This window comes from Eupeodes corollae, chromosome 2, assembly GCF_945859685.1.
Source record: "Eupeodes corollae chromosome 2, idEupCoro1.1, whole genome shotgun sequence".
Lineage (NCBI taxonomy): Eukaryota > Metazoa > Arthropoda > Insecta > Diptera > Syrphidae > Eupeodes > Eupeodes corollae.
This window is the reverse complement of record NC_079148.1, coordinates 110,683,098-110,703,507: the sequence shown is the minus strand read 5'-3', so window position 1 is coordinate 110,703,507 and position 20,410 is coordinate 110,683,098. Positions and strand designations below refer to the sequence as shown.

General features: G+C 32.0%; 1 protein-coding gene across 1 annotated transcript in view; it reads right to left on the bottom strand.

Moving 5' to 3' along the window:
• The window catches only part of LOC129944201 (four and a half LIM domains protein 2), a 230,180-nt gene extending 210,854 nt beyond the window's left edge, over positions 1-19,326 (bottom strand). Inside the window, exon 1 of the mRNA XM_056053468.1 lies at positions 18,478-19,326. Coding sequence (XP_055909443.1) covers positions 18,478-18,546 — 69 coding nt within the window. The 5' untranslated portion in view covers positions 18,547-19,326. The remainder of the gene's footprint in view (positions 1-18,477) is intronic.
• Positions 19,327-20,410: the final 1,084 nt, after the last annotated feature.

Sequence of the window (20,410 nt, the reverse complement as noted above, 5' to 3'; positions counted from 1 at the left end):
ATAAACAGTAACAGATTAATTTTTCCCCAATGGAAAACACATGATTCCAAATGCACAACTACTCAACGAACACACCCATCGAGATACAAATTCAAATCAATGGTACCAACATTTGAGAACAAAATCACGTAAGATCCATTCGAGACTCGTTTAAATGTCAAAACCCCATCCGTAGTAAGATTCTACTTTCACTTTTATCGGTAGTATCCATACTTCGGATATTGTTTTTGTTATTTGTTTAAAATCATATTATACTATTGATAGATTTTCCAACAAAACACTGGTATAAATATGATCAATATATTACAATTGAGAAAGCTCACAAAATGTTAAAAACAAATGTTTTTACTTTTGACGTTTATTAGTATCTATTAATTCAGAAAAAAATGGCCTTTTAATAAAAAAAGCAGAAACAATTGCGTGAAAAATCGCTATCTGCTAAGGAAAACTATTTCTTGTTTTCAATAAAAATAAGAATCTTTTGTATGATCTTAAAGAGAAATCCCACTAAAAACGGAAGCAAACATAATAAAAAACATTTTTTGGAAATGTCAAAACTACCAACTAAAAACGTCATGCATAATTGTTTATCAACAAAAAAAGATATACGCAATTCCAGGGTACTAAAAACATTATGTGATAAACATATTTAAATTAAAATGTATTCCAATAGCTAAGCTTATTTTAATCAACCAGCACACTCCCTTGATGTATAAAGACATCGCATGTTTTTTATCACTGTTTTATTTTCTTGCGAGTTATTTTAAGGTAATGTTTACATTTCATAAGGTAAACTCAAATCTTCTCAAATCTAATTTACTATCAGCATCAACAAACATTTACAAGATAAAATCATATATGAACAAAATTTTAACACATTAATATTGAAAACCAAAATAGGTTATGTCGACAAAAATATATAAAGAACGGGGTGAGATAAAGTTATTCTCTTGAAGAAATTTTTATATTTTTTGTTCAAATCTATTGGAAACATATTTCTAGAAATATTTAATAATCCTATGCAACTAACATTAGAAAACATTGACATTTTCGTAAATATTTACCACACAATTTTTGACAACACTTTTTTTTTACTCCCATAATTCTTCCTGAAACTATTTGACATTTCTCAATACCAAGAAAAATATAAAATGACATTTAAATACTTTGTATGAGATCAGTAGAGAAACCTTTAACTTATCAAAAGTGATCTTTCCTAAAACAAGTTTGAAACTGCTTTGAAATGGAGTTAATATGAGAGTCCAGAAATAAAAAGTAAAGGAACAGATTTTGCAATAATTATGCCTATACTTATTTAGTTTTTATCTTCATTAAATTTAGTTCGTTAAAAACATTCACACAAATCAATTTTTTTTTATAAATTCATATGTAGGAGTATATCGTACATTTTTTTTTAAATTAGAATTGTCTATAAATATTTTGTGATTCAATGTAACTCATTTCCATTCTGCAACAATTCTGTAAACATTACATATCTACAATGTCAAACATTTAAAAGTGTAAGCACTGAATCCACCACTTAAAAAGTCATTTTTATAACTTTTTTGTTTATTATGCCAATGATTTATTTAGGTACTCTTTGTATGCGTGTGTCAATTCGTTTGAAGTCTGTTTTATATTTTAAGTTGAAAAATGAACAAGAAAAAACAGCAAAACAAAAAAGCACCGATTTTTTTTCTGTTCTATATAAATGGGTTATGATCTCATCCAACTTCCAACCAGCAGCGCTAAGTTCTCATTATTATGAGTTATCATTATGACAGCACCATCAGTACATCTAAGGGTAGGTTTTAAAACAAACCACATTTTTTATTATTCAACTTGTGGTTTAGAGTCACAGCTGATAATAAGAGACTGTTTAGTATTATTTTGTGTTTTTATTTAGATAATGTAATATTAGTCAGCGGGTAGTTGAGGACATTAAAGTTCCGATAATAGACAGGAATAACTAAGTTTTATAAAATATTTAAATACCTCTTAAATTTTAAAATTATTGTCAGAAAAATAACTACGTTAGATTTAACTGTGGTTTGCTAATTTTGTTTGCTGTAGCATATTGTTGAAAGTCTTTAAACTTTGACCCGACAACGATAACCTTTAGTAGGGAACATTATTTTAAAATCGCATTTAGACTTAGTCATTTTATTACAAAAGCTTTGGTCGGTGTTTCGGGAGGTAAAACTTCACCTCCAGCTGTTAAATATACAAAAAATTTCAGTGCAAAAATATAAGAACAAACGACATCTTCCTTTCTGCAAGAAGGAAATTAGCGAACAAATAATTAAAGGACTAAGCTATTGTCACTACCTTTTCAGCTTTTTAGCCAAATGAATGAAGTCAAAGAATATGAATTTCACTTATAAAATTTATAATAATTATGTATTCATGTATTTACATAATTTCTGAAATTGAATGCAGTTTTCCAATATATTAGAAGTCAAAACTGTTGTATTTTAAATATTTGTTAAAAATCGAACACACCTTAAAAAAGGTCTATTTTAAACATTACATACCCGTCTTGGAAAATCTATCAATAGTCTAGTAGAATTTAAGACGAACAACAAAAACAATTTTTGCAGTATGAATACTACCGATAAAACTTAAAGTAGAATCTTACTATGGATGGGTTTTTGACATTTATACGAGTCTCGAATAGATCTTATGTGATTTCATTCTCAAATGTTGGTACGATTGATATTGCATTTGTATCTCGATGGCTGTGTTCGTTGAGTAGTTGTGCACTTGGAATCATGTGTTTTAGATTGGTCAAAAAATCAATGTGTTACTGTTGATATTGTAATATTCGGCTTGGTCCGACAATTAAAACTTATTAACACTTTGTAAATAAAATACAAATTTACTTTATTTAAATCTGTCCAAACTTATTTATTTAACACTTTCAATTATTACTTTTCAAACACAGTCTTTACTTCCAATTATTACTTTTTAAACACAGTCTTAACTTTATCGCAGTTCGCACAATCAATAGTAACAAGCTTCGCTTCCGAGCGCCTATTTATATACCTCAAATCGGTTCGAGAAACTGCTAGGTTCTTGTAGGCGCTGAATGTTCTCGATGCTTGACAAAGCGAGTTCTCCTCTTAATCACTAGATTTTGCCCTTATTCTACTAAACGGTGATTTTTTAAGAGCTTGAAAACTTTTTTTTTTAAAAAAAACGCATAAAATTTGCAAAATCTCATCGATTCTTTATTTGAAACGTTAGATTGGTCCATGACATTTACTTTTTGAAGATAATTTCATTTAAATGTTGACCGCGGCTGCGTCTTAGGTGGTCCATTCGGATAGTCCAATTTTGGGTAACTTTTTCGAGCATTTCGGCCGGAATAGCCCGAATTTCTTCGGAAATGTTGTCTTCCAAAGCTGGAATAGTTGCTGGCTTATTTGTGTAGACTTTAGACTTGACGTAGCCCCACAAAAAATAGTCTAAAGGCGTCAAATCGCATGATCTTGGTGGCCAACTTACCCGTCCATTCCTTGAGATGAATTGTTCTCCGAAGTTTTCCCTCAAAATGGCCATAGAATCGCGAGCTGTGTGGCATGTAGCGCCATCTTGTTGAAACCACATGTCAACCAAGATCAGTCCTTCCATTTTTGGCAACAAAAAGTTTGTTAGCATTGAACGATAGCGATCGCCATTCACCGTAACGTTGCGTCCAACAGCATCTTTGAAAAAATACGGTCCAATGATTCCACCAGCGTACAAACCACACCAAACAGCATTTTTCGGGATGCATGGGCAGTTCTTGCACGGCTTCTGGTTGCTCTTCACTCCAAATGCGGCAATTTTGCTTATTTACGTAGCCATTCAACCAGAAATGAGCCTCATCGCTGAACAAAATTTGTCGATAAAAAAGCGGATTTTCTGCCAACTTTTCTAGGCCCCATTCACTGAAAATTCGACGTTGTAGCAGATCGTTCGGCTTCAGTTCCTGCACGAGCTGTATTTTATACGGTTTTACACCAAGATCTTTGCGTAAAATCTTCCATGTGGTCGAATAACACAAACCCAATTGCTGCGAACGGCGACGAATCGACATTTCACGGTCTTCAGCAACACTCTCAGAAACAGACGCAATATTCTCTTCTGTACGCATTCGTGTGGTTGGTTTAATGTCCAATAAAGTAAACTGAGTGCGAAACTTGGTCACAATCGCATTAATTGTTTGCTCACTTGGTCGATTATGTAGACCATAAATCGGACGTAAAGCGCGAAACACATTTCGAACCGAACACTGATTTTGGTAATAAAATTCAATGATTTGCAAGCGTTGCTCGTTAGTAAGTCTATTCATGATGAAATGTCAAAGCATACTGAGCATCTTTCTCTTTGACACCATGTCTGAAATCTCGCGCGATCTGTCAAATACTAATGCATGAAAATCCTAACCTCAAAAAATCACCATTTATAACACGATATCAGAGTATTAGAGATAAACAGTGTATGCACATTACAATATGATTTAGTTTTGTTAATGAAAGTGGGCTAACTGGGCTTATTTTGCAAGAGAAAACAATATAAAAATAATTAAGAGCTTCAAGCTCGCTTCAACACCACATGTTGATGTAGTAGTCTACGAACAAACCCCTCCTTGGAGCAATTGTTAAATAAACTTTTTTTATAGAATCTCAATTTCCAGATGTTTTCTTACCATTTCTTCTTGAAAATTGTCAATTTTATTAGTTTCATTTGCTGTTTAGTTAATTTGTTAATTTTAACTTTTGATTTTCACAAAACTTTCTTCTATTTGTGTTTTTTTTACTATACTATTTATAGAATGCCAAAAAAACACGGGAATTGACGAATAAAATAGTTAATAGTTCTGAATCGATGGCACAGATAGTTTGAGAATTTTATACAAATTATATCGAACTCTACGAAATCGCATTTCTTTTTTGGAATATTGGACATTAAATTGGGAATTGACCAAATATTTCATTCCTTTATCGTTTTGTTAGTTTTTAGTTAAATTTCAAAACTAGTTTAATGATCGATTGTTTTGGTTGATATTCCCTAAGTCTCAAACATCTCTTGAATTTTGAAGTTAAGGAATATGTCTATAGATGTTTTAAAATAAAAAAATATATTTTCAATAATTTTGATTTAATTTAATTATTTGTTTATGTTTTTACAAACTTATACAACAAAGCTAGAAATTGACTTAAAATTTTCATTCATTTGTAATAATTTTGTTGGAACATTTAATTTATAAATTGGTAAAAATATCTGAAAAAAAACTGTATTTCGTACTTAAAAACTAAAGTAAAAAATAGTTTCTAAAAATGACTAGAAAATTGAACAGTTTCTTTCATGCTTGATTATCTGCATTTTAGGCAAATAATCTGCCCCTGATCAGAATTTGAAATAAATAATAAGTGAATAAATGTGACTGCATTGACATGCAGCTGTTTTTAGCCACTTACGATACAAACAATTTATCGGTCAATCAAGAGAAGAAATAATTTAGGTGAACTGATAGCTTCCCTTCCCGTCTGCCGATTTGTTTTGCTTAAGAGGCTTGTAGGTTTTCGAGTTTTGTTAGTTGAATTATTCTAAACAAAAAATTAACAACTATATTTTGCATACAGTTTGATTTCAAAAACTATTTTTGTTAACGAGATTTTTAGTCGTAAACCAATTTCTACCAAATTTAGTAGCATTTGTGTACTAGTTTTTGTAGATTTCAATTATTTATGAAAAAACTAACTGTTGGATTTTTATAAAAAAAAATTACTGAATTTTGAAAATAATATTTCCTGTGAGATAAAATTAGTTTGAAGCATAGTTTTAAATTTTTGAAGTGATATTTGAGTCAAAATTAATTTAGCATTGTATTTTTTTTAGGTTTTCATGTTTTGTAAAAAAGCTGTCGATTCGGTTTTTCTCAAAATTAAACCGAAGTTGTAAACAATATTTCTTATAAGATACAATTTGATATTTGAGTCGAAAATCAATTTTACTAAGTTTTAGCAATGTTTTCTTAGGTTTTTATTTTTTATAAAAAACGTAAATTCGATTTTTCTCAAAATGTTACCAGGTGTCAAAAACTTTATTCTTCGTGCATAAAATTATTTTGGAGATAAAATCATTGTTTGTTCGTAAAATAATCGAAGTGACAACAATTTTTGTTCAGTTTTTTTTTTATTTTTTTAAAATATACTTCTTTGGTATCACGTTACAATATGTAATATACAATTCAATTCAAAGTCTCTAGCGTCATTGGTTCTTAAGATATTTAGGGTTAACCAAAATGTTCACATTTGGAAGTCGATATCTCTACTGGTTCTCGAGCTATCTTTTATTTAGACTCTAAGGACCTTGAAATGTCAAGAAATTTAAAAATTTGCAATTCGACAAAAAATACCGATTACAATAACTTCCTATAAGAAATTAATAACTACTTTTGCTTTGCTTCTAAAAAATAATTTCAGTAAGATTGCATCAGTCATTAGTGATTGAATATGAAGATGTTTTTTTTAAACTGCGTATTCAATTTTGTAGATACGTATGTAAATATAGATGACGATGAATTGTTTATGTCTGTCAGATTGATTTTATAATTCAATCTTATTGAAATATTTATGAATGAGTTTTCTGACGTGATTTAATTTAATTTACAAAATTAAACGTTAAGTACATATGTACATATGTACATACATATATCGTTCATTTTTGGAATTAATAAACGTAATAAATTTAAAATTTCCTATTGGAAAAATACAGAAACCTTAAAAAGGTTAGGGATTGATACGAGTATATTGCTCAAATAAATTTCTATTGACTACGCACAAAAACTCTTTAATTTTTGTCTTTTAAGCTATTAAAGTTTCGGTTATATGGTATGATGATGATAGAAAACCGCCATTCAGTCTAAATACTATTCACCTTTCAAGCCTTTGGCCCATTTAAATAGCCACAATTTCTTCTTATTACTCATTCCGTTGTTCAAATTAAAAACTCACTGTCTTCTGAGAAATCACCATCATCTATACAACAAGGTTTTTTTTGCCTAAAGATCAGATGCGTCATTTGAATGAGCATTTCCTGAAGGCTACAAAAAGTTTCAAGCGTTTTCGGCGTGTCGTCGTCGTAGCATGGTGACGTCCATCGAACGATCCCATTAGTCACCTTCGCCGCACATTCTTTTGGTCATAGCAACAAAGCAACTTGATGCGAATGTAATCTCGAAAATGCATGCGTTTCGTGAGATATGGTAATTTCAGACCCGGTTCTATCTCCCATACACAATCGAAAAGTTCTCCCTATCTAAACGCCTGCCGTAATCATCAATGAAAAATACGTGATGACTGATTAGGTAAATCGTGTAGGAACGTTCATTGAAAAACAACAGAAAACAAGGAAAAAATACAAATTCGTCTGACCAAGCAGAACTTGGTAAGCGTTGCGCCCAAACGATACGCTGTGCTGGTTGTCTGTCAGAGTTGAATTCATTGAAGTTGCAATGCACTTTCAATAATATCTACTGTCTGACTTGCTGGCGCTTGCTTTAATGCTTTTTAATAATCAATTTTAAAAATATAATTTGCATTCTGTGTACACTGTCAATTGATGATGGTCAATGCTGTCGTAATAATATTACAATCAGCGCACATGTTTGACAAGCTGTCAGACTAACAGAAAGAGCCAAACAAGCTAACGCATGTAAAAGTTGTACAACCTGATACATTCTATAGGGAGTGTTAAATGACTAAATGAACTGATCGTATTCAGAGCTCCGAGGAGGTTTAGGTCCGACAGAAAATTCAACTACAAATCCCAGACCTAGACGTTAGTTTCGTATAGTCGAAGTGCAACAAATATTTTTTAGCCTGACATGTGGGAGAGCCATGTGTAGTTAGACAGAGCAATAAAAAAAAAGAACTAATTTAGATCGTTGTGGACGAGGTCGAATTAGATTGGTGACTCTGGGTAAATTGTATTATGGCACGTATTTTAAATGACTAATTGTTTACTATTCTACAATTATGTAGTGGGTAACGGAAAATGAAAATGGACAAATTTTGCTTATACAGAATGTACGTCGTTTAAACTTTTTATAATTGCAAGTTTGTTTGAATAAAGAAATACAAAAAACCTATAATTATATATGAAGAGAGCTGATCATCACAACAATTAGCTTGTTCAGCTAAGGTTAGTGATTTTAATCATATTTAATAAATTGATCTTAACCCAAGAGACAACAGAGGCTGGGATACGACCCACACTGATAACTTCCCATATTCGTGCCCGTCTATTTTAAGTTGTTTTTGTAGGTTTTATTTTTTTTTTTTTTGTAAAAAAGGTTGTTAATTGGATTTTTCTAAGGAATTTGCAAGAATTTAACAACAATATTATGCATTATGATAAAATAATTTTGATTTCCCGAGATATTTTATTCGGACACCAATTCTTTCCAGTTTTCAACATATAATTTTGTGAAGGTTTTATGCATAGAAAAATGTCGATCTCTGATTATTCTAAGGGAATAATCTTATGTTAACAACAATAATTTTTGTATTGAACGAAAATAATTTTGAAGTTAATAACTCCATTGATTTTCAAGGTATTTGGGTTGAAAATCAATTTTTACGAATTTAATGTAGCATTTTGTGTAGAAGACATTTTTTTTTGAAAATGCTGTCCTGTTGAAACCAAATGTTTCCAATATCCTCCTCTTCAATTTCAACAGGGGACTAATTATGGGATTCGCGGCGAATCGTTTTGCTAGTGAGTTTGCCACTTTTCAATTATTGCTTTCGCTTTCACCTTCTTCAAGTCATAATGTTTGGTTGCGAGTTGAAATCCGACAGCTTTTTTTGTCGGATTCACAGGCGAAAGAGTGATTATTATTATTCGATGTTCGATTTCGTGGATTCTTTCTTGTAATGTAAGTAAGCTTTATTTTAATTTTCTTATGATTTATCAACAATATACAATAAAGTATAAGATTTTGAATAAATCACCGCAAATTTCACAAATTAAATGAAAACAAAACGAAATTTGTGGAAAGCTGTCAAACCACTGGAATATAGGAAGAAAAAGTCAAACCAAAAGTGTCAAATCACTAAAATATAAGAAGAACTATTGTTGCTTCGCCGCGAATTGAAAACGATCCACCGCAAACCTTATAATCAGGCCCCAGGCCCGATAACGATCGCCATTGAGTGTAAGGGACACTTCTTGCTCATTTTCGAAGAAAATGGCCCAAAATCCGCACCAAACAGTGTCTCGTTTTGGGTGTATCGGCTTTTCAATGTATGCGTGCGGATTTTCTGTGCCTTAAATGCGACAATTATTCTTGTTTACATACCCGCCAACATCAAAATGAGCTTCATCTGAAAAAAAAATTACTTTGCCGTTTTTTTAAGTTGTTACTTATCAATTAAAAGAATGGTTTTTCGAAAGGAAAGAAGAAGAAGGTATAGCTTTATTAACTTTCCGTAAGAAGTTATTGTAATGGTTTCGATTTGTCAAATTGAAAATTTTGAAATTTCTCGACGTTTCAAAGTCCCTTGAGTCGAAATAAAATTTTTTTAGAAAGATGTCTGTGCGTACGTGTATACGTACGTTCGTAGGTAGAAATGGCAATCTCAAGGCAACCTAGCCTGAGATCCAATTAGCGCTGTAGTGCGCCGTTTTGATAACGTACGTTCGTACGTCTTTACGTCGCGACGTTTTTTCGTCTTCCATAGCTCAAGAATTAGATATCGACTTCAAAAAAATGTTGTTATACAAATAATAAGGCAGAAAGATGCGGAAAGGGCTCTCAACAAAATTGGGTGGATGGTTTTTTTACCATAGCAGTTTAAAAAAAAGGTGAACATTTTGGCTAAACCTAAATATCTCATGAGCCAATGACGCTAGAGACTTGAATTAAATTTTACATATATATTTTACCGTGATACAAAACAATTATACTTTTGGAAAAAAATCCAACTAACGGTTTTTTATAAATCAAAACTAAATTGTCACCTCGAAAATTTTTGCGACTAAAATATGATTTCATCTCCAAAACAATTTTGTGCAACAAGAAATAATGTTTTTGAAATCTGATAAAACTATGAGATAAATCTAATTGACAGTTTGTTTTTATAAAAAATAAAAACATAAAAAAACATTACTCAAAGTTGCTAAAAATTGAATTTCTACTCAAATATGTTTTCAAATACTTGAGATTAAGTCTTCAAACTTATTTTATCTTATGAGAAATATTGTTTTCCACATTCTGAAAAATTTTGAGAAAAATAGACAAATCGAATCGAATTTTTACAAAAAATAAAAACATACAAAAATTAATAAAAGTTGGTAAAAATTGATTTTCGACTCAAATATCTTTTTAAAACTTTGAGATATTGGCTTTAAACTATTTTTTTTTCTTTTAGAAAATATTGTTGTCAACACTCAGTAAAATTTTGAGGAGAATCAATTTTTTTACAAAAAAATAATACTAAAGTTTAGTAAAAATTTCATTACGACTCAAAAAGCTGTTACAAATTAAAAATATGGTCAACTCTTTTTATTGCACAGAAAATATTGTTTTCGATATTCAGTAGTTTTTTTTAGCACAAATAAACAGACGGGATGGGAAGTTATCAGTCTCTTTTTAAATTGCGTCAGAAACGTCAACATTCTTTGACAGCTATTTAGATGCCACTTTTTACCACCACTAATCCTAGATCAAAGTGATTATTGGCGTTTTTCTTTTTTAGCAGAGCAGAGTCTGAGCGAACAGAGTAGAACAGAGTAGAGATTTGAGCAGAGTATGTCTCTCTGATTTAATTATGAAACAAATTGAGCACTAGACTGTCATTAATTGAAATGTCAAATGTCAGACTGTCAAACGTAAATATTCAAAATTTTCTTAAACAAAATTAATTAAAAAAAAAAAAACAGTCATAGCATTGGTTAATTTGACCCCTGAAATAAATTTGATTCATAAAAATGCTATATGCAATTAGTTTTTTTCTAAATTATCTTACCTTCTGCACTAGAGGGACTAGCCTCTTCCGCCATTTTTATTGTTTTGACAATGATTTTTTTTAGTTCCCGGCTTTTAAATATCAAATTGTTTGTGTTGAGCATATTACTCCGTTTACTTTGTTATTGTATTCTGAGCTCAACGAGCTCGCTCTGAACATGTTCACAACTAAAAAAAATCACGAATTTGAAGCTCTGAACGAACAGAGCTCAAAAAGAAACACAATTATTTTTTTGACAGTTCGAGCTCTGCTCTGACCTAAAAACGAAAAACGCCATATGACTAAAGTAGTTTTGTCAAAATTATTTTCATTTCCACATTGACATTTAAAACATTTAAATTATTGGAAGGGAATTGTAATTTTTGTTTAGGTTCTTTCAAAGATGTAATTTTGAATGAACTGCCAAAACAAATAAAACCGTCCTTTTCCTCCTAAATTTAATAGTTTCATTATGTTTACACAGAAAACAAAGAAGCTAAATCATGGGTTTTAGTTATGAAAAAAATAGACTACATATGTACATATATATCAAAGCAAAAATGTACATACATAAGTACATATGTAGGTTCCTGTATATCTTCTTTGTTTACTTATAATTTATCACCAATGGCAATCCAAACGATTGTATTATCAACTTAATTGCTATTAATAAAGAGGTGATTTAATCGCTCTTATCGATACAATTTTTAGCAATACCTTTTTTTCTTGTATTTCCTTTCCCTGGAGCCATTTAAACCTTATCTACAAATTGATAGCTTTAACTTTTAATGGGTTCACGGTGTTTTATTGATAAAAGTGTACAGTACTGTGTGTAAAAAATTTTAAATGATTTTTCTTTAAATGTACATATATTAAAGCACCGAACTGATAGCCAATTTAAATTCAAATTATTTCGATAAAGGTTCTTTGAGCGCAAGATTAACAAGCTTTTAGTATATCGTTTAAATTCTTAGAAATGAAATAAAATTCAGTTACAAATGATTATAAAATAAAAATAAATTGAGTCCGTTAACAACTAGGGCCTAGTGACTTACAAATCTCAACCATTCCTGTGTGTGAGTAATGTTGTCAGGAATGGAGGGGACCTGCAGTTTATATGCCGCAATCCAAACGGCTAATTTGAGAAAGCCCTTTTTCAAGACAAGAGTTACTCTTGGAGAATTTGTTAATTCCTCACAAGAGGCAGTACCCGTGAAAGACTTTAGATGGCATAGGCAGGGATCTAACCCAAGACCTCTGGCATGACAGTCCAACGCACTAACCATCATGCCACGGGTACTACAGTTACAAATGATTATCAAGTTATTTATTGATGATTGATCATTTGATTGTCAAGTTCATTCAATAGAGTTCTCATTAACCCACTTACTGGAAAATAATTTGATTTATACAGGGTGAGCCATCTGGTGGTTCACTTCCAAATTATAATTTGTTTGGTCCATAATAGCTGATTCCTCCTTCAAAGTCAATATCATACAATATCGGACAGAATATTGGGAAAAAAGGTTGAGAAAATGTACTTCCAAAGTAAGTGCTGGTGCAGCTCAAATTGTGTATTTTTTGAAAAGTAGTTTTAGCAGGAATGACGTACAGTCAGTTGTTACGAGTTTGTGTAAAAAGGTATTTAGTTTGGTAGAAAACTTTTTTGGTTCTCGTTGTTGTACTTTATTCCGTCATTAAGTATGGCCTTGGAACGTTTTAAACTTTATTTCTCAACAACACTGTTTACAAATGTGTGTATTTGAATGTTTTAAATGAAAATTAATAAGAGGCATATAAAGTCGCAACAGCTGTTAGTTGTTATTGTGAAATATCAAAACAAACAAATAAAAATACCGGTAAAAATAATAATTGATAACAGGGTATTTTTACCTCAGCAAGTATGTGCGTATTTAAATGATTTCCAATTTTGTTTCGTTGTTATACACTTAAAACTAAATTGGAAAATTCGACGAGCAATACCTATAAATAATTTCATTGTAATAATTCTGTTTTATATATTCTTTGCATCAATTGTATATCAATAATAATTTCTAGTTAAGAGCCTACAATTTAATTAAACTGGAAAACTGCAATGCTTATAAAGATTGTAAATAAATTAATTGATCCTTGACTTGAAGAAACCCATTAAAAAAAGATTCAATTTGATTGATTCAAATAGCTGTCAGTTATAAACTGATATATGCTTGTATATATAAATAATGTGCTTGAGCAATTATTTGAGAGACCCTAATTACAGCCTGACTAAGTAATGATCATAACTTTTCACATAAATATATATTTTTGTTTACTGATAATTCCTTTTGTGAAAAAAATCACAAATCACAATGAATCGAACGTTGAAAATGGTTTTCTAAAGTTAGATTTCAAAACGAAAACTTTACTTTTATAAAGAATACACGTGGTTTCGGCTTATGAATAATGCTGAAAATTCTTACTGATATTTGAAATTTGTTTAGAAGACTTTCAAACTGACACCAGATTAGCTTTTGGAGTAGGATGAAATATGAGAAGAACGGAATGGGAAATTGCATTAATAAAAACAGAGTTTAGCCTTCTGGATCTCACATCATCAGGGTTGCAAGACACATGAAATCCGTAAGGATAGTTACCATCAGCTATTGCACAAACATTTTCCTTGTATTTTATTGTGTAATCTCTTCCAAAGAGTCTTTAATGTGTTATAGCTTGCCTCCTGAAACATTTACATATTTGGTCACTCCATGTTAAAGTCGTGTAAAAGTAAACTCCTAAATTATTTCCTTTCTCAATATAGTCAACTAGTGAACCGTTTTCAATTGGCGCGTGTAGATTTTGACGCCCATTTTGTTTTTGTGACATCTGTCAAATCTTTTCCCTACTATTGGCTGCGTTCAATTTCTTTAAGTTTAATAGCTGTATTGAGATAGCTGTCAAAAAATAAAACAACTTTCAGCTGTTGACAAAAAGCAGAGAAACATTTAAGCTTCGAAGTCAAAATTGTTGTAAGATAAAACATTTAATGGATAATTCAACTGATTCGTCAGACGATAATGAATTGATAGGTACGTAACAATTTAATAAATAAGAGATAACCCTAATCTGTAATTTATGTTAAATTTCCTCTTAGCTACCCGGTTTTAAACGATGAATGTACGTTTAACAGAAAACTATCCAAACCTTTCTTATTCGTCTATTATGTACAGAACATCCTCAAATACAACTTCAATTAACATTTTGTATCTTTTTGTTTACCAATGCAAAAAGTTGAAATCAAACTTTCTTGGAATTCAGCCATGTGTTGAATCAGTTTTTCTGTCAGATATCTATGAACATACCCCAGAAATTCTTGATACCTTTCCTTTTTTGACATCCCAGCTGTTTTTTACCAGCTGTTATTTTACACGTAAAACACTTACTAAAAGGTATCAGTATAGCCTATCTGCCTAAGATTGAACGTATAGCCATTCAGTTGTTTATGTCAAATCATCGTTGCAAGTTATACTTTTGAACAGCACGTTCAAATGATAAAACTTTATTATCAAAATGAGTGTTCGCTAACGCATACGTTGCGCGCATTGCGTCCATTTTACGGTAGACGTGGAGGCCCTTCGCAGTCGATTCTTCAACGTTTGGTTGGCAAACGACGACGGGTTAAGTAAACAATCAGTACGTTCAAGGAATACAAGATCGGCCAAAAACATCGCCGCGGTCCACGAAAGTGTACAGCAGAACCTGAGGCAGTCTATTCCTCGCCGTGCACAAGAATTTCGCGTTTCGCAGACTTCAACTTGGTGAATTTTGCGCCGGGATTTAGGAATACAACCGTACAAGATCCAACTGACCCAGGAGCTCAAAGTTCATGACCATAGACAACGCCGTTTGTTCGCTTACGGAGCTTCGAATCGTTTGAAATAGGACACCAATTTTAGCCGATAATCATCTTTAGTGACGAGGCACATTTTTGGAGGAATAGCTCTGTTAACAAGCAAAATTGTGGCGACACCAACCCACGTGAGGTTCATTAGGTGATAATGCATCCTCAAAATGTAACCATTTGGTGTGGATTTTGGGCAGGCGGTGTAATTAGTCCGTACTTTTTTGAAAACGACGTTAGTGAGACGATGATAACTAATTTCTTAGAGCTCAAATTGAACCATACCATGACCTAGACGACATGTGGTTCTAGCAGGAAAGCGCTACGTACCACACAGCAAACGCCACGATTGACATTTTGCAAGAATAATTTGAGAGTAAAGTTATCTCTCGAAGGGATGATGTGAATTGGCCATCAAGGTCATGCGATTTGACCCCTCTAGATTTTTCCTTGTAGGGTTTCTTGAAGTCGCAGGTCTATGCAAGTAAACCACAATCGACCAATGCCCTAAAGGTGAATATAACAGAGGCCATCGCTCATCATATAGCCAGTAGAACATCATCGACATACGAGTTTCGGGATGACTAAATGCCGATAAAATATCGTTGTCATAGGTTCAAAAAAGGAGTGGTCTAAGACAAAACCCCTGTGCAGAACCACAATTTAAAGGCAATCAATGAACATGATCAACTTCAAGGAAAAAGTTTAATTATCTTAAAAGCTAGCTTTGCAATCAAGTGTGATCTATAGTGTCAAAAGCTTTCGAATAAGAAGATCTTGACACCAGCGAAATTGACATATGTACATTGAACATATGGATGTAGATGATTATTTGCAGAAGTCTTCTAATTTATTTTTGGAATTTTGTTTGTAATTTTGTTTATAATTAAATTAGTAACACTATCTGCAAAAATTTATTTTCTGTTGTAGTCGTGTTATCTTGTTATAAAACCACAAAAAAATGTTTTTTGTGTTAACAGATTTATCCATTAAGTTTTAATTTGGTTTTATGACGAATATTTCCTTACAGTTTTCCAAACCGAGATAAATGAAATAATTAGTTATAAAACAACAAAAAAATGCTTTAATTTGTTTTATAAATATCAAAGCTACGGATGTATAATATGGAAACTCCAAAAATCCGTCATTTGTCAAAACCAATACAGGATTTCCAATAAGAGGTTTCATTAAACAAAAAAGAAGTAATTCGTAAGATACAATTAATTGATGTTTTTTTCATGAAAAAGAGGGAGGTGGAATTGAAAAAAAATGCCAGCTTAATTAGCACCACGGTTACATGTGCTTTAAAAGTGCAACATTTGTAAAACAAAACCACTTTTTAAAAAAATCTTTACTATTTTCCAACCTCAAGTTTATCTAGTTTTCATTCCAGAATGATTTCTAGAAAATCAAGTAGTGTTTCCACCACCTTATAATAAAGGTTCGGAGCAACATTTAAATCTCTAAACCTACACAGCTGGTCAAAAAATAGGTGTGATAATAAGTTTTTGTATTAATTTATTTTTTATTACTCTAAATATTAATTTTACGTTGATATTTTTAAAACTCTTACATTAATTAAATAACACTTTAATTAAACACTTTAAGGCTTCGAAATACATTACAACAATTATAGACAATATAGCACCAAAACTACAGATGGTGGTTTTTTCACTTGGACAGAAAAAAAGGTGCGTTTTCCTTAATTATTAATATTATCGTTTAATAATAATTTCTGTATCTTATTACAATTTTTGTTTTACTTACTCTAATAACCTGAGTATCCTATATTATTATCTAAAAGTTTTTGAAGTCGTCGCGGCATTGACTATTAACTTTTGGCATGTTTACTGAGGATGGAATACCATTCTGTTTGAACCGCTTCCTACAATTGGTTTGATTTGGAAATTCAACAAGTTCTCAATAGGATTGATATCGAGGGATTGACTTGGCCATGGGACAACGGATACTTGTTTCTCTCGAAACCAATCTTTCACAAGACCTGCGGTATGTTTAGGACATTTGGCTTGCTGAAAGTGCCATCGAAGGGGCAAGTTTTCCTCAGAAAACGGTAACATGACATCTTCCAAAATATCCCTATATGTGTTTTTTTTATGATGTTATTACGGAATATAGGACCTACACCGTACTAGGAAAAACAGCCCAACACCATTATATTTCCTCCTGCGTGTTTAATAGTTTTCTGTGTATAGCGGGGGTTGTAGCCCCTACCTTTTGTTTGCCTTAAATTGACCCCGATAAAAACAAATTTACTTTTCTTTTATCACTCCACAGGATATTTCGCCATTTTTGTACGCCCTCTGGTTTGTTCTAATTAATATGGTTTAAGGTAAATCATTTTCTGGACCTTTTTGTAAGATTCGAGCTCTAAAGCCTTTTTCTGGCGAGCAGTGGGTTTTACGGCCCATATTCAAAAACTTATCCATAATAAAATGATTATTAACAACCCACCTCAAGAGTTTATACTTTAAAATAGGGAATATTATAAGAAGCTTGGATTTTATTTGGAGCGCACCTATTTTTATGGGCAAATTCTATAATCTTATTCCACACAAATATTTTATCTACTTAGCATAACATTACAAATGTTGCTTGCAGTCAAAACAACCGCTAATCTTCAACAAATTAACAGTGAATATCAAAACACCTATTTTTTGAACAGCTGTGTATATTCAGACCAGTATTTCGGTTTGTATGGCAAACCGAGAAGCTTTAGTGTAGTTTTGAGTTAATGTAGATCAACCGTTAAGTTGAAAAGAAGACATAGGGTGTATTCATAAACGCAGAAAATCTGCGCTAGTACAATCGCATTTCTATTCTGATGCATTTGTGAACGCACTCCCAATGCAGGAAGTCTGCAGTAAACAAAAAGGTCTGGCTTAGTCCGATTTGTATGTAAACAGAGTTCATAAACGTCAGAGAAAAATGGCTGCCAAACAAATTTTGTTGAACTTGATCTCTGATTTGCTTACCGAAAAAGAAAATTATAATTATTTCTGCAGCCAAACAAATTCAGCTACACAATCTGCCCGACGACGCTGACGACAGTCTGACGTTTTGAACGGTAGGTATTGAAGTTCGACTAGGTTAGATTGAACGAAAATCTGACTTTATGAATTATATCGCAATTCTTAGTTAGGCTGACGCTGATGAATACACCCATACTCTTATGCAAAAATAAAGTGTGATTTTGAGTTCCATAGGGCAAACAAAAATGAAGTTTGATCTTGAATTCAAAACCGCTGGCACAAATCGAGTACTGGTATGGGAAATTTACAACCTTAATTATGCGTCATTCCAATAAACTGTTTGATTTCAAGGTGATATGATAGCATATCTCATCTTCTTCTTAACAAATTCATTATGAGAGCAATGCCATGGTCCATTTGTTTTTTAACAACCGTTTAACACGTAGTTGCCGGTTCCAATTTAATTAAAACCAAGCCAATAATTGGCGCCCAACGTTAGCAATAACAAAATTTATATATTTTTGAATACCTACTTTAATAAATTAAAATGCATTTTAAAATATACGAGTATTTTTTATAATTTTTGTTTTTATTTGTATTTTCAACATACCGATTCAGCGAATTCCTCGCGCGGTCTACGCGATATTGTGGCTCCAGTATCATCCTTAGTTGGCGACATTTCGAACTTTATATTTTCGTGTGTGTTGTTTTTTTGTTGGTTATTATTTTTAAGACGAGTTTTTGTTATTATTTTGCGATTGTAAAAATATTATTTAAAAGTAAAACAAAATGACGAAAAAGAGCAGAGTGATATCCAAAATTAAAAGCAGAAGAAACAAATTCGCTTTACACTTGAGAATGCAAATTAAGCTAATTTAATGCAATATAGGTTCACTTTAAAAAAAAAAAAGCACAGGGCTCACAAATTATTAAAGTAGAGCTTTAAATATAGGTAATCGAAACAAAAACAAATAATTGAAGAAAGAACAAGGTTAGAACACTATTTTTAGAAATGTGTAATCACTGTTTAATCTCTTTTTATTCTCTTTATTTATTTATACCTATGAATTGGCAGGTACCTTTAACATTCGTCTACGTACATATATTTTATCACACTATAGATATATTTATAAAGGTCCAAACTCTGTTGTGTGGTCAAAGCGGTTTTTTTTTCTTTTCTTATAAAGTCTAATATGGTCTTGAGGAACGGGACGAAAGCGAAGCAGAACGATTTTAAAATACAAGAAACTACGTATGTTTAGTTGCAAGGCAAACCGGTAAAAGTAGGAAAGACTGGACGAGCAACGAGCTTGGTCAACACTAAACACTCAACAAACAGTAGCACTATAAACGGTAATTATACACGAAAATGGTGTAGACTCGATGTCAATATTTTAAGAATAAGAACTATGTAGGTAGGTATGTAGGTATAGTGGAAGTCCAAATCACACTTGCCGATGATATAAAGAGAATATTTAAAAACCGGGTATCACAATCAAAAAAAGACACTAAAGCTTGTAGGATGATCGGGAACTAGCTATTATTTTTTTTGTTTATTATAGGCACGGTGCGAGGAATGCACAAAAAAAAAACATTAACGAAAATTCAAAACCGTTAATCGTTATATATCGTCAATTGTCTTCAAAACAATTAAATTATAGAGATAATTGCATTGAATTAAGTCCATTAAAAGATGAACAAAAATAAATTAAAAAACAAAACAATCAAGACGAGAAAATAATAAAATCAAATCATAAGAAACACGCAACGAACGGCGAGAGAGATAATTCGTATCACAACAGCGAGGAGAATTTAACACCACCGTCACATCGATAGTACTGCTTCCGTAAAACTAACGAAAAAACATTCTTTGGATATGTCAAAACCGGTGTAGGACTTTGCTTTCCGCTGTTATTTTTTTATTTTTCTTCTTTACTTTTTTATTTATTTTCCTCTTCTTTTAGTTTATTTTACACTCGTGCCGTTCGGTTCGTTGTAGAGGCGCAGAACAGAGCAATATAATATCAACATCAACACAAGCAGAGAAGGCTCAGTGGAGATGGAGAGGCAGCAAGTCGTCGCCCCAAGCTCCATACCTCATGGCGATACAAATACGATACGATACCATAGCATGGAGTTGAGTGGAGGCCTATCCTATAGTAAAGTACTCTTGTCATATATTCTTCTTCCAGTGCTGGACAAAAGTACGGAGCATAGAAAAAATGATGGTGGTTGTGTGGAGCGAATTCTAAAACGTCAAAGTGGCAGAATCGTAGAATACATTAAATTGGGGCTTTTCCAGTTTGAAATTCCAGTTCCAACAAGAGATTGGAGCATTTTTTAAACACATGGTAAAGCAGGAATACAAAGCTGTATCAAGACTCATAAGAGGCAAACATAAACATACAGCACCTATACACAATGGGGTGTTGAGAGTTGAGGTGTTGTTAGGAGAGCTCGAGCACATATACTTTAAGGAAAATTATGGTTGCCGTTGTAGTATTTTATGGCACTTTCTGGTTTACATCTTTTAAGAACTATAA